Genomic DNA, 14,862 nt, shown 5'->3' on the forward strand with positions numbered 1-14,862 from the left:
CTTGACTGAAGCTGGGTGTGTACTGCATTCACACAAAGGCCTGAAAGGAAGGGAGGGCATGGAACAAAAATACTAAGAAGGGATAGAAAAAATATGTAAATAGTTTGAAAACTGTCAAAAGGAGAACTCTAAAGTCATTTTCTAGACTTTGCTTCGGTGTCATTTCTGCAGTTCCACCTTGCAGCAAGCCACTGGGATAAGCCTGGTGCAGAGGGAGATACCGTAGAAGAGCAGCTGACCTGCGGAACTGAACTCCAGTAAGAGTCAGTGTTTTCAAGAGATTAGGTGGGGGCGAAGAAAATATATTGGCCCCTATTTTTACGGGGGTGGGGGGGTGCGGGAATGGAGCGCGCGAGCCCAGTATCGGGACAGATTGGGGGATATGGAGGCTCTGCCGATTTTAACGGGAGGGCCTCATAGAAATAAAACTTCCCAGAGTCCCACCCAACAACTGGCCAGATTCACTACCTGGCAGGCGGGCGGGAATTTGGCCGCAGGACGCCGTAGCCGGTGACCCGTGGGAACCCGGCAGTCAGTAGGAAGAGGGGCTCCAGGTCAATCGTGGTCAGTGATCGTGGTGGTGGGGGGGAGGCATATCCTTGCGATCGGTGGGGGGGTGGGGGGGGAGGCGGGAGCTGGGAAGGCCCAACGACTCTGAGAGGGGCCTGGGGGGGCACTCCTGCTCTTCCTGGTCCACAAGGAGTTGAAAGAGAAGGACATATTTGAATCTTGCAGTAGCCTCTTTTGGCCAGTTGGCTCCTCCTGCCATGATTCAGTGTGGGACGTTAATATTATGTCATGGCGCCGATAATGTCATCGGACCATGACTTTTGCATCTTAAGTAGGCCCTTGCCTTCTTACAGCGGGAGCCTCATCGGTCCCCTGAATCGCCACCGTTAATATTACAGTGGTCGGGAACATGGTGGGTTGGAGGCGGGATTTTGATTTTCAAGCTTTTAACCCCTCGCCCAATCCTTTCCTATCCGTCGGGGGTGTTAAAATCGACGCCATTATATTTGTTGCAGAATTTCAATGTTTGAAAATTATTCTTCATTGACCTCCTGGTGTCTACTTACTTTGTTTGTACCTAGACTGCACTGCTGCGGCCATGCCACGCTGTGTGGAAGTGCTTATAATTGGGGCAGGGAATCGGGGACAGACTTATTCATTCTTCTCCAAGGATTTTCCAGAGCGAATGAAGGTAGGTCTTAGAATCTTTAAAAATCTTTCTCCTATGGTTTCTTCTCTCTGCTTTAGTTTCCTCCCTCATTTAAGCACATTCAGCATCCCTGGGTTTAAAAGCTGGAAACAATAGTTTTCCCCCCTTAATTTAATTGTACGTGCCCCAGATTCAAGTGAAGCTGTTACCTTTTACAACCCACAGGACAGCCAGCCTCTGTGGCAGGAGTCTTGATTATGTTCTTTGTAGTACAATTTTAAATGGAATGGGGCAAAGCATGAAGTACTTGTCTCGTAAATCTCTACTAGTCCTAGCAAACTGTGACCTATCCTGTACAGGCTGTGATTGTGATCACTGGGGTAAAAATGAGTTATGGCCTGTTTTTAGGCGCATAACCGACATAACCAGTATGCACCCCAACCAGGAAGTCCAAGGCTAGCCCAAAATTGGGCCTCGGCCTCAGCCTCATTTCACTAATTTGAGTGAGCGGCTGGCGCCTATTGAGCCTTCAGATTTTGATTTTCAGCAGGCCCGTTGCCAGCATTCCAATTTCAGGCAGTCTGCCTCACAGGTAAGTCAGCTAAGTAAGTCCTTGGGGGCTGGGGGGAGAGGACAACGGGAGGGGGCAATCTTGAATATTTATGTATTCCGTTAAGAATCTTGGATGTCTGAATATTATATCCCCGAGCCTCCTCTTCTCCGGATTAAACAATCCCAGGTTCTTCAACCTCTCTTCGTTGCTCAGACGCTTTAAACTACGTAGCAATTTAGCTGCCCAGTACTGCCTCCAATAGCCCAACAGCACTGAGGCCAGTTGTAATGCCCCAATTATTGCCTCAACTGAGATTAGCTAATTCAACACAGATCGGGAATCAAACATAGGAATTTCTAGTTATACAGCTCAATTCTACATCACAGGATGCTGGTCCATTTGTCCACTAAGCCGTCAAATGAATAAGCACCATAAATTGATTATAATTAATTAATTTTGGTGTATACTGGTAAATCTACTCTGCAAACAACTCCAATGGATTTGAACCCTTAAAATATTGAAAAATGTTGTGTCCTTTGCATCACTAAGTACTTTATAGGGCATGTATGTCATCTGCAAAATGAATTGCTATAAATCTTTAATGGTGAATTTACTGTATGTCACTCAGTCTATTTCTTTTTTGTTATTAGTCTGCCTCTTGGTCTCTCTAATTCGTATGAGAATTTGCAGATTTTATCAAGCAGAAAGAAATATGGAATTACCTTATCCTAAACAGAGAAACCATTTTTTATTCTGTATGCAAGACTTAGAGTGTGAAATTGGTCTTGTGGGGGGAGGGGCAGCGCAAAATGGGCAAGAGCGAATCAACCGCCTGTTTTACAGCCCCATTGACTTCAGTGGAAAAGAAAATTGGGCGGGGTGTAAAACAGGCTGTTGATTCGCTATCGCCCGTTTAGCACTACCCCCCAAGACCAATTTCACCCTCAAATTCATTTGAATTTCCCTTTCTGCCACCACTGTTCCTTCTGTGCTCAATGCTCCCAGATAGGGCAGGCCAGGGTCTAGCCTAGTTTTGTGGGCACCATTAAGTTGTGGTTTGACTAGAAGGAGGTGCAGGTATATCTTCTTCCTATTTCTCCTTGCTCTCTTTTATAGGTTGTTATTTTCATCTCTAGTTTCTATACTTGATAACTGACTGAGATTGACCTTAGGCTTCCCTGGATAGTACAAGTGTGAATTCCAGCAGAGGCAGGGGTTTAATCAGTGCTGCTCAGTCCTGCATTGGCACAATGGAGACATTTTCCGTAACAATGGGTCATGCAAATTTTTTTATTTTAAATAATGCATTAACAGAAGCAGTGTTATGAGAAATGTAAAACTAGCATATGGACTATTTGGCATCTGCCTGCCCTGAAGAATATAGAAGTATGGCTGAGTTCTTTTTCTAAGACTAATGTAATCAAAGGTCAAAAATCTTTTAAAAAAGGACAAATAATAAAATGTATTTTTTCTTTTTTAAATGCAGGTAATCTGATATTGATATTTCACTGTTCACAGTCTTGCTCCATCCAGCCTTATCATATATAACAAAAAAACAAATGGTGGCCTTGAAATTGCACAGCGAGATGATAACACATGACTGCTTAACACTTGCTTGTGAAATGTCTTCCTCCGCTATTTTAGTGATAACATTAACTCATTTTAAATACTCTATCCCACAGTATAATTTCAAGGCATGTATTTTTGCAAAACCTCTACTTATGATAAGAAGATTGCATCTACATATAACGCACTAACCACATGTAATACACTGTGTTTCACTGTGCATTGTTTATATAGTTGTTTGGAACATTGATAGGTGTTCTGGTTGTCTGTTGCGTTTAAGTATGCAACATCCTGTTCTATTAAATCTCCCTCTGTTCTGTTGTCCAGGCAAACATGCAAAGGGCCTCTAAGTGTAATTGTAATGGAACTTGAATTATTCAGGCTTTCCTGAGTGTAATTGTAATGAAGTGTGAATAATTCAGGCATTCCTGAGTTTATTGTTTTGTGTGATGCAGGGAAGTTTCTACTCAAGACGGTACGGGGAGAATTTTAACCCCCCCTAGCCCGGCAAAAACCTGCGCATGGACAATTAAACTGCCCCATGCGATTTACCCCCATCGATCCTACTGCTTTCCCGTGAGTCCCGTTATTAATCTACTGTTTTTTGCAGGTGAGAGGGACCTCCACCTGAAAGAAATGGAGTCATTCTTTAAATATGCAGATTGGCCTCTGATCACGTAATCGGGGCCTGACTATAAGATTAACCCCACCCCAGCCTGGATGGGGAAGCTCTTGAGGCTTCTCTGCCAGGCCATACTTGCCGGGAACATGAGCAGTAGCCAGATGAAGCCCAGGTAAGTTAAAATGTTAAATTTTTAAATGTTTCCTTGTGGACCAGGAGGAGCAGGAGTGCTCCTCCAGGCCACACAAGGAAACCTTGGGCTTCCCCTGTCTTCCCTCCCCCTCCATATCCCCCATCCTGCCCTTAACATTCAAGGCAGCATTTGACCGAGTGTGGCACCAAGGAGCCCGAGTAAAATTAAAGTCAATGGGAATCAGGGGGAAAACTCTCCAGTGGCTGGAGTCATACCTAGCACAAAGAAAGATGGTAGTGGTTGTTGGAGGCCAATCATCTCAGCCCCAGGGCATTGCTGCAGGAGTTCCTCAGGGCAGTGTCCTAGGCCCAACCATCGTCAGCTGTTTCGTCAATGACCTCCCCTCCATCATAAGGTCAGAAATGGGGATGTTCGCTGATGATTGCACAGTGTTCAGTTCCATTCGCAACCCCTCAAATAATGAAGCAGTCCGAGCCCGCATGCAGCAAGACCTGGACAACATCCGGGCTTGGGCTGATAAGTGGCAAGTAACATTCACGCCAGGCAAGTGCCAGGCAATGACCATCTCCAACAAGAGAGAGTCTAACCACCTCCCCTTGACGTTCAACGGCATTACCATCGCCGAATCCCCCACCATCAACATCCTGGGGGGTCACCATTGACCAGAAACTTAACTGGACCAGCCATATAAATACTGTGACTACAAGAGCAGGTCAGAGGCTGGGTATTCTGCGGCAAGTGACTCACCTCCTGACTCCCCAAAGTCTTTCCACCATCTACAAGGCACAAGTCAGGAGTGTGATGGAATACTCTCCACTTGCCTGGATGAGTGCAGCTCCAACAACACTCAAGAAGCTCAACACCATCCGGGACAAAGCAGCCCGCTTGATTGGCACCCCATCCACCACCCTAAACATTCACTCCCTTCACCACCGGCGCACTGTGGCTGCAGTGTGTACCATCCACAGGATGCACTTCAGCAACGCGCCAAGGCTTCTTCGACTGCACCTCCCAAACCCTCGACCTCTATCACCTAGAAGGACAAGAGCAGCAGGAACATGGGAACAACACCACCTGCACGTTCCCCTCCAAGTCACACACCATCCCGACTTGGAAATATATCACCGTTCCTTCATCATCGCTGGGTCAAAATCCTGGAACTCTCTTCCTAACAGCACTGTGGGAGAACCTTCACCACACGGACTGCAGCGGTTCAAGAAGGCGGCTCACCACCACCTTCTCAAGGGCAATAATGGATGGGCAATAAATGCTGGCCTCGCCAGCGCACCCACATCCCATGAACGAATAACAAAAATCTGTGATCCTCCAGTGTCCCACCCAACAACTTACCTTAGTGCCAGGGACCATTCTTTTGGGTGGTGGCCTCCTGCCACACGAAATCCCGCTCCCACTCGTCAACCAGGTAGTGATTCTCGATATTAAAATGAGGCCCGGGAGCTAAAATCGCTCCAGTCATCCTGCAGCGCCAGCATGTGAGCTTGCCGTTTGCCCTGGTCCACCCATGCATCGATCCGAACTCCGGTTAAAATTGACCCCTATAAGAGTACCAGTGCAGTCCGGCAGTGAATCGCTGTATCTTTCATAGGCCCATAGTGTCTGATTTTCCATCCATTTAAATAAATGGACGGCTGCGTGCCTGTGACTTCCCAACCAGTACCACTCACCAGTGACAGGAACACCCAATTGGGGAATCTCTCGTGACAGGAACACCCAATTGGGGAATCTCTCGTGACAGGAACACCCAATTGGGGAATCTCTCGTGACAGGAACACCCAATTGGGGAATCTCTCGTGACAGGAACACCCAATTGGGGAATCTCTCGTGACAGGAACACCCAATTGAGGAATCTCTCGTGACAGGAACACCCAATTGGGGAATCTCTCGTGACAGGAACACCTAATCGACGAGAGGGATCAGCCCTATCATGTAAATGCAGCCTAAATCCAAACCAGGGCCCAATGTGACATTGGAGCGAAGTGAAGTGGAACTCCCTGGATGTGGCCCTTAACTCTCCATTTACACTACGGAAGAAACTGCTTCACACTGATGTAAAACTTATATAAATATACCCTAAGAGGTCCTCTGCAGTCTTTTCTTTGCAAAGCAAGTGACTCTATTGTTACAGAGAAGAGGCTGCCATTTTGAATTTGTGTTCTGTTGTCGGACAACTGAGCCTGATCCTATTCTCTCTGATGCCCACAAACATACACTCTTCAATACGGATCATGAACCACGGTTGATTTTCCCCTTTCCTAGCTCAAGGATACTGAGGCTAAATTGTATTGTGGTCCCAGAGAATGGGACATAGGACCTTCTTTGTCTGTAAAGCTCAATAACATACCATGCAAAACATTTACCAAGTGAGCTAAAGCTGGATTTGTAATAAGAGGTCCTGCATGTAAACATGATGGTCACAGTGAAAATCAATTTGCCTGCTGCAATCATTGGCTGATGGCTCTGTAACCAGAATTGTCATAGTGTTTGTATTAATCGGAGTTGATTGCTTCTGATGGTGCAGCCCCTTTAAATTCTAACTTATGTCTGTGTGCTGATGGGCCTGACAAAAGTTTTATAATTTTACAGTGAAGCATTTCACATACTCTGAGGTAAAGGCCTCGATTCAGCACCTGAGTGAGTAAATCAGTGTGGGATGCAGTTAACAGTAATGCACTGTACCAAGAGCAAACAGCTCGTGATGTCACATCCTTTATTTACCAGGAAAGTGACCGAGTAGCTTGGGAAATGGTCCAAGGTGGCTGCTGTGTGTCTGCTTTAGTGAAACAAAAGTGTCACAGCTTGTTGTTGTCTTCAGCAGCCATCTAATCTGCTTTTGGCCTTTTGAGATGTTTTCTGAAAGGCACAGCTAAATTACTGTATGATGAGGTATAGCATAGGGGAAAAAAAATAAAAGACAAGCATTTGGGCAAGACCACTCTCCAGGCACTGGATAAACAAGGGATAATCTTTCTTTATTTATGCCAGGTGCACATTTCATTTATACAACATCTAAAATGGTTTCTCTCAAATTGAGCCTGCTCCCCACCCTGAAGTAGTTATAATAACATTATTGTACATAATGCTAACCAAACTATGGTTTCACAAGATCAGCACACACAATTTTAAAAAATGATCAGAGCTCCCCTAATGGTGCAGTGGGTAATTGCGTTACTGAGGAATACAGAGCAGAAGATCCGCTCTCTGTTCTGAGTTAGCTGATATCAGCTGATGATGTGGAGATGCCGGTGATGGACTGGGGTTGACAATTGTAAACAATTTTACAACACCAAGTTATAGTCCAGCAATTTTATTTTAAATTCACAAGCTTTCGGAGGCTTCCTCCTTCCTCAGGTGAACGAAACGAAAAAAAATGAGATATCAGCTGAGGCAGCAATACGGACACTGCCATTGGCTTCAACACCCTGGTATAGGGAGAGGAAATATCAGCTAAGGTTCCAGCATCTTGATCATTTCCCTGTGATATCTGCTGGAACGTGCTGGTTGGATGAGTATAAGATTAGTTTGGCTGTGGCATCCTCCACAGTTGATTAACCCGATGATGCTCACTGTCAGACATCATGACTACTTGAATGAGGTATTGAAGTGGTGATAGTGATTGTGCATCAAGAGTCAGCACCTTCAGGAGCTAAAAAAAATAAACACTTGGAACTTTAGTGATTCTTGGAGTGGAACTCAGACACAGTGACACTGGACAGACTGGAAATTGGGGCGGAAACCATCTCCACCAGATTTCCACTCCATAGCAGCAGCTTTGGCAACTTCCAACGGGAATGGAATGGGGGTAGGTGCTGCTTCTGCCTGCCCCCTCCATCCTGACTTTAGTTTGGAGGTGTGTCTGAGGGCACTCCTGGGTCCCTGAGAAATCCCAGCAGATACATCGCTGTACGGTCCATTGGTACCAATGACTGCAGAAAACAGGCATAGATGCTGTATTGTGCTGTATGTGGGCCTTATAAGAAATATTCAGAGAGAGCAATTGCAATTTGAATAAGGGCCCATCATCAGGGGAGTAACATACAAATGGACATTGAGATCGCAAGGTGTTCGACCACAGTAGCCTGTTGCACTTTCGATGGAAAGCTAGCTCTTTCAAAAGAGCCGGCACAGGCATGATGGGCTGAATGCCCTCCTTGTATGCTGTAAGATTCTATGATTCTATGATCAATGGGAGCAATGTATTAATTAGCGTTAAATGTGCATAAATGGAAAGGAAATATTAACCTTATCAGTTAGTGCTGTGTAACGGGGTAGTGAAAAGGTACAAATAAACCTTTCAGCAGGCTTCACTGTATATAATAGGTTTTTAAAATATTGCACTGCAGAAAATGTTTATTGAGAATAGTTATGTTTAGACCCAGCTAAAGGCAGATACATCACAACAAAATATATCTACCTATAATTTCACCTGGATGACTGATCTTGTACCTGGCCCAAGTCACTATACCTTTAATATGATTAGTCTGGTTTAGTTTTAAGGTCAGGTATGCATATACTAATAAACAAATCCAACCTGGCCAATTATCGCCCTATCAACCTTCTCCTAATTATCCGTAAAGTGATGGAAGAAAAGGAAAAGACTTGCATTTATATAGCTCATTTCACGACCGCAGGACGTTCCAAAGCGCTTTACAGCCAATGAAGTACTTGTTTGAAGTATAGGTATTGTTGTAAGGAAACACAGCAGCCAATTTGCGTGTGGCAAGTTCCCCCAAACAGCAATGAGATACACAACCAGATGATTATGGCTCAAGTCTGTATGTAGAGGATTTTGTTTGTGTTCATCAAGTTTTCTTTTAGAAGCTTTGTGACCTGGTATCCTGGCGTGGCAAAATGCACATTCTGTTTATATTGTGTAAGCCTCATGTTTTTAATGTACTGCCCAGTGCAGGCTGTGACAGAAGGGAGCCATTAGAATGATTAAGCTGAGATAATTGGGGAGCTTTTGGACTTTGTAGCCAAAATGATGACCTGTTGTCACCCTCTGAGTTATAATTGGATGTCTCTTTAATTGTCAGTCACTCTCTTGCTTCTCATGGTTCTTTGAAGGGCCTCTTACAGCAGTCCAGCAATTTTAAAAAATGTTCGCCCTTCCTCCCCTGTAGGCATTCACTCCTTGGTGGAGTAGAATTCCACAGGCATTGGTAGCCTTCCAGTATCTCAACCAAGTGGTCATTCTCAAGTGTGAGTCCAAACAACAAGTGTGAACCAAGACTGATTATTCCCTGATCTGACTCACACACACACACACAACAGCAGGATAGTTGGATAATAATCAGGAGTGCGCACCCTATCCAATTTGCTTGCACAGATCAAGGACAATGAGGCCAAATGTAGCATCCCTTCTGCCATCCAGATGAGATCAGGATATTTATCACAGACTGGGAATCAAATCTCTCCTGACTAGCCTCCCACCTTGCATCGTCCTTAAGATTGAGCTCATCCAAAACTCTGCTGCCTGTGTCCTAACTCACACCAAGTCCCATTCACCCATCACCCCTGTGCTCGCTGATCTACATTGGCTCCTGGTCTGGCAATGCCTCAATTTTAAAATTTTCTTCCTTGTTTTCAAATCCCTCCATAGCCTTGCCCCTCCCTATCTCTGTGGCCTCCTCCAGCCCTACACGCTCCAAGATCTCTGCGCTCCTCCAATTCTGGCCTTCTGCGCTTCCCAGATTTTCATCGCTCCACCATTGGCGGCCGTGCCTTCAGCTGCCTAGGCCCTAAGCTCTGGAATTCCCTCCCTAAACCTCTCTGCCTCTCTACCTCTCCTTCTTTAAGATGCTCATTAAAACCTATCTCTTTGACCAAGCTTTTGGACACCTGCCCTAATATCTCCTTATATGGCTCGGTGTTAAATTTGGTTTGATTACGCTCCTGTGAAGCGCCTTGGGACGTTTTACTATGTTAAAGGTGCTATATAAATGCAAGTAGTTGTTGTTGTTTGGATGTTTTAGCCTGTATGGTAATAATAGTGGGGGATTTCAACTTCCCTAATATTAACTGGGATACTCAGAGTGTAAAATGCTTAGAGGGTACAAAATTCTTAACGTGCATCCAGGAGAGCTTTTTGAGCCAGCATGTAGAAAGTCCTACAAGAGAGGGGGCGGTACTGGACCTAATTCTAGGGAATGTGGCCGGCCAAGTGGAAGAAGTGCTAGTAGGTGAGCACTTTGGTGACAGTGACCATAATTCAGTGAGATTTAAGGTGGTCATGGAAAAGGACAGGGAGGGGCCGGAAATAAAGGTTCTTTCTAAATTGGGGGAAGGCCGATTTTAATAGGATAAGGCAGGATCTGGCCAAAATGGACTGGGATCAGCTGCTTGTAGGAAAATCCGCATCGGAGCAATGGGAGTCTTTCAGAAGGGAGATTGAGACCATACAATGGCAACATGTTCCCGTAAAGGTCAAGGGTGGTTCCAAGAACTCCAGAGAATGGATTAGGAAAAAAAGGAGGGCTTTTGGCCGATACAAAAGGCTAAAGACGGAGGAAGCCCCAGAGGAGTACAAAAGGTGCAGGGGGATACTTAAAAAGGAAATTAGGAGATCAAGGAGGGGCCATGAAAAAACACTGGTGAGCAAAATAAAGGAAAATCCTAAGATGTTTTATAAGTATATTAAGGGTAAGAGGATAACTAGGGAAAAAATAGGGCCCATTAGGGACAAAAATGGCAATCTGTGTGTGGAGCCGGAAGATGTAGGAGGGGTTCTAAATGAATTTTTTGCATCTGTTTTCACTATGGAGAAGGACGACGTAGACGACAGGGGGACTGTGATATACTTGAACATATTAACATCGAGCGGGAGGAGGTATTGGCGGTTTTAGCAGGCCTAAAAATGGATAAATCCCCAGGCCCGGAGGAAATGTATCCCAGGCTACTGTGTGAGGCAAAGGAGGAGATTGCGGGGGCTCTGACACATATATTCAGAACCTCTCTGGCCACAGGGGATGTGCCAGAGGACTGGAGAACCGCTAATGTAGTACCATTATTCAAGAAGGGGAGTAGGGAAAAACCGGGGAACTACAGGCCAGTGAGCCTAACATCAGTGGTAGGAAAATTATTGGAAAAAATTCTGAAGGACAAAATTAGTCTCCACTTGGAGAAGCAAGGATTAATCAGGGATAGTCAACATGGCTTTGTCAAGGGAAGATCATGTCTGACTAATTTGATTGAATTTTTTGAGGGGGTGACTAGGCGTGTAGATGAGGGTAATGCAGTGGATGTGGTATACATGGATTTCAGTAAGGCCTTCGATAAAGTCCCGCACAGGAGACTGGTCAAGAAGGTACGAGGCCATGGAGTACAGGGTGCCTTGGCACTTTGGATACAAAACTGGCTTAGTGGCAGAAGGCAGAGGGTGATGGTCGAAGGTTGTTTTTGTGACTGGAAGCCTGTGGCCAGTGGGGTACCACAGGGATCTATGCTCGGGCCCTTGCTGTTTGTGGTCTACATTAACGACTTGGATATGAATGTAAAAGGTATGATCAGTAAGTTCGCTGATGATACAAAAATTGGTAGGGTGGTAAATAGCGAGGAGGATAGCCTCAGTCTGCAGGACGATATAGATGGGTTGGTCAGATGGGCGGAACAGTGGCAAATGGAATTTAACCCGGAAAAGTGCGAGGTGATGCACTTTGGAGGGACTAACAAGGCAAGGGAATACACAATGAATGGGAAGACCCTAGGCAAGACAGAGGGTCAGAGGGATCTTGGTGTGCAAGTTCACAGATCCCTGAAGGCGGCGGAACAGGTAGATAAGGTGGTAAAGAAGGCATATGGGATACTTGCCTTTATTAGCCGAGGCATAGAATATAAGAGCAAGGAGGTTATGATGGAGCTGTATAAAACACTGGTTAGGCCACAGCTGGAGTACTGTGTGCAGTTCTGGTCGCCGCACTACAGGAAGGATGTGATCGCTTTGGAGAGGGTGCAGAGGAGATTCACCAGGATGTTACCAGGGCTGGAGCGCTTCAGCTATGAAGAGAGACTGGGAAGATTGGGTTTGTTTTCCTTGGAGCAGAGGAGGCTGAGGGGGGACATGATTGAGGTGTACAAAATTATGAGGGGCACAGATAGGATGGATACTAAGGAGCTTTTTCCCTTCGTTGAGGGTTCTATAACAAGGGGGCATAGATTCAAGATAAAAGGCGGGAGGTTTAGAGGGGATTTGAGAAAGAACTTTTTCACCCAGAGGGTGGTTGGAGTCTGGAACTCACTGCCTGAGAGGGTTGTGGAGGCAGGAACCCTCACAACATTCAAGAAGCATTTGGATGAGCACTTGAAATGCCATAGCATACAAGGCTACGGACCAAATGCTGGAATATGGGATTAGATTAGACTGGGCTTGATGGCCGACGCGGACACGATGGGCCGAAGGGCCTCTATCCGTGCTGTATAACTCTATGACTCTATGACCTTTACCAACTAAGCAACTACATTTGTTAAAGGTAGTCACTCAGACTGGCAAAAGGTGGGACGTGATGTTCCACAGGGATCAGTGCGGGAACCATTGTTGTTCACCATTTACATAAACGATTTGGACTCAGGAATCGGAAGTACAATTTCAAAATTTGCAGACAACACCAAATTGGGAGGTATAGTTAATACCGAGGAGGACTGCGACAAAATACAGGAAGACATTAATAAACTTGCAGAATGGGCGTGTTATTGGCAAATCAATTTCAATATAGACATGTGTGAGGTATTACATTTTGGTAGGAAGAATAAGGGGGCCACATACTGCTTGGATAATCAGAGTCTAAATGGAGTAGAGGAACAGAGGGATCTGGGGGTACAGATACACAAATCACTAAAAGTAGAGGTGCAGGTTAATAAGGCCATTTTTAAAAAAAAGCAAAGCAAGCACTGGGGTTCATTCCTAGCGAGATAGAATTGAAAAGCAGAGAAGTTATGTTAAACTTGTATAGAACCTTGGTCAGACCAGATTTGGAGTACTGTGAACAGTTCTGGTCTCCATATTCTAAAAAGGATATAGAGGCACTGGAGAAGGTTCAAAAAAGATTTACTAGGATGATACCAGAACTGAGAGGTTATACCTATCAGGAAAGATTGAACAGGCTGGGGCTCTTTTCTCTAGAAAAGAAAAGACTGAGGGGTGACCTGATAGAGGTCTTTAAGATTATGAAAGGGTTTGATAGGGTAGATGTAGAGAAAATGTTTCCACTTGTGGGGGAGACCAGAACTAAGGGTCATAAATATAAGATAATCAGTAATAAATCCAATAGGGAATTCGGGAGAAACTTCTTTACCCAGAGAGTGGTTAGAATGTGGAACTCACTCCCACATGGAGTAGTTGAGGCGAATAGTATAGATACATTTAAGGGGAAGGTAGATAAACACATGAGGGAGAAAGGAGTAGAAGGTTATGCTGATAGGGTGAGATGAAGTTGGGAGGGAAGAGGCTTGTGTGGAGCATAAACACCGGCATAGACCTGTTTATGTGCTGTACATCCTGTGTAATTCAATGTAATCCCATATGCCTTTTTAACAGCCTTCACAACTTGTCCTGCCACCTTCAAAGAATTGTGTACCTACACCCCCAGGTCTCTCTGTTCCTGCACCCCCTTTAAAATTGTACCATTTTGTTTATATTGCCTCTCCCCATTCTTCCTACCAAAATGAATCACTTCACACTTCTCTGCATTAAATTTCATCTGCCATTTGTCTGCCCATATCACCAGTCTGCCTATGTCCTTCTGAAGTCTATTACTATCCTCCTCACTGTTTAATACATTTCCAAGTTTTGCGTCATCTACAAACTTTGAAATTATGCCCTGAATACCCAAGTCCAGGCCATTAATATATATCAAAAAGAGCAGTAGTCCCAACACCGATCCCCGGGGCACACACTGCACATTTCCCTCCAATCTGAAAAACAACCGTTCATCACTACTCTCTGCTTTCTGTCCCTTAGCCAACTTTGTATTCACGCAGCCACTGCCCCTTTAATCCCATGGGCTTCAATTTTGCTAACAAGTCCACTAAGAGGTACTTTATCAAATGCCTTTTGAAAGTCCATATACACAACTGCAAGTCCATATACACAACTGGCACCAAAAGTTCCGAACCCATAGCAAGAGAAATCATTAAATTATCCACACAGATGAAGGATATTTGGCCCATTGTGCTTGTGCTGGTTCTAGCTTCATGGAGCTATCTACTCTAATCCCATGATGAGGACCTTGCCAACATCTTGTGGGAGAGGAAGGCAAAAATTTTTTTAAAATTTCAAAATATACCTTATTTCATAGAAATTAAGGATACACACAGTTCAATGTGAATATCACGATTCAAAACCAGTACAAATCAAACCAAAACACTACAGATCGTACACAAAGCAATCTCATTATTACAGTTCAAACACAGTATTTCTTATGACTCATGGTGTACAATTCAAGGTGGGTGGCCTTTCCTCATAGAGCCTTTGCGTAGGTCGCAACACGTGCTCCTGGACCTTAGAGTGTGCCAGTTGGCAACACTCAGTCATGGACAGCTCCTTCATCTGGAAGACCAGCAGGTTTCTGGTGGACCAAAGGGCCTCCTTCACCGAGTTGATGGTAGGTGATATCTAAAAATCTTGTTACTGGTTATTAGGACAGCTGTTCAGGGAATTGAGACTACCTAGACAGTGACACACCTTTAGCACATATCTCTACACTAATGGAATAGATGCATTTGTTTAAGAGTAGTGCATTATAAAATTTCAAAGTTCTGCTCCAACCTTTGTTGGTTGTTCTGTTTACCTATCT

General features: G+C 44.8%; 1 protein-coding gene across 8 annotated transcripts in view; it reads left to right on the forward strand.

Moving 5' to 3' along the window:
• Window positions 1–14,862, forward strand: part of zgc:154075 (uncharacterized protein LOC556929 homolog) — a 179,494-nt gene that overhangs the window by 24,936 nt on the left and 139,696 nt on the right. For 4 of the 8 annotated variants that reach the window (XM_067970180.1, XM_067970186.1, XM_067970187.1 and 1 more), the window contains exon 2: window positions 1,092–1,201. The exons of 1 other annotated variant lie outside the window; for it this stretch is intronic. In XM_067970180.1, the coding sequence (XP_067826281.1) occupies window positions 1,092–1,201 (110 nt within the window). Of the gene's footprint in view, window positions 1–171; window positions 258–1,091; window positions 1,202–14,862 lie in introns of all 8 variants that reach the window. 3 more of the 8 variants (XM_067970183.1, XM_067970184.1, XM_067970185.1) reach the window with 1 other exon arrangement.

Source organism: Heptranchias perlo, chromosome 32, assembly GCF_035084215.1.
Source record: "Heptranchias perlo isolate sHepPer1 chromosome 32, sHepPer1.hap1, whole genome shotgun sequence".
Lineage (NCBI taxonomy): Eukaryota > Metazoa > Chordata > Chondrichthyes > Hexanchiformes > Hexanchidae > Heptranchias > Heptranchias perlo.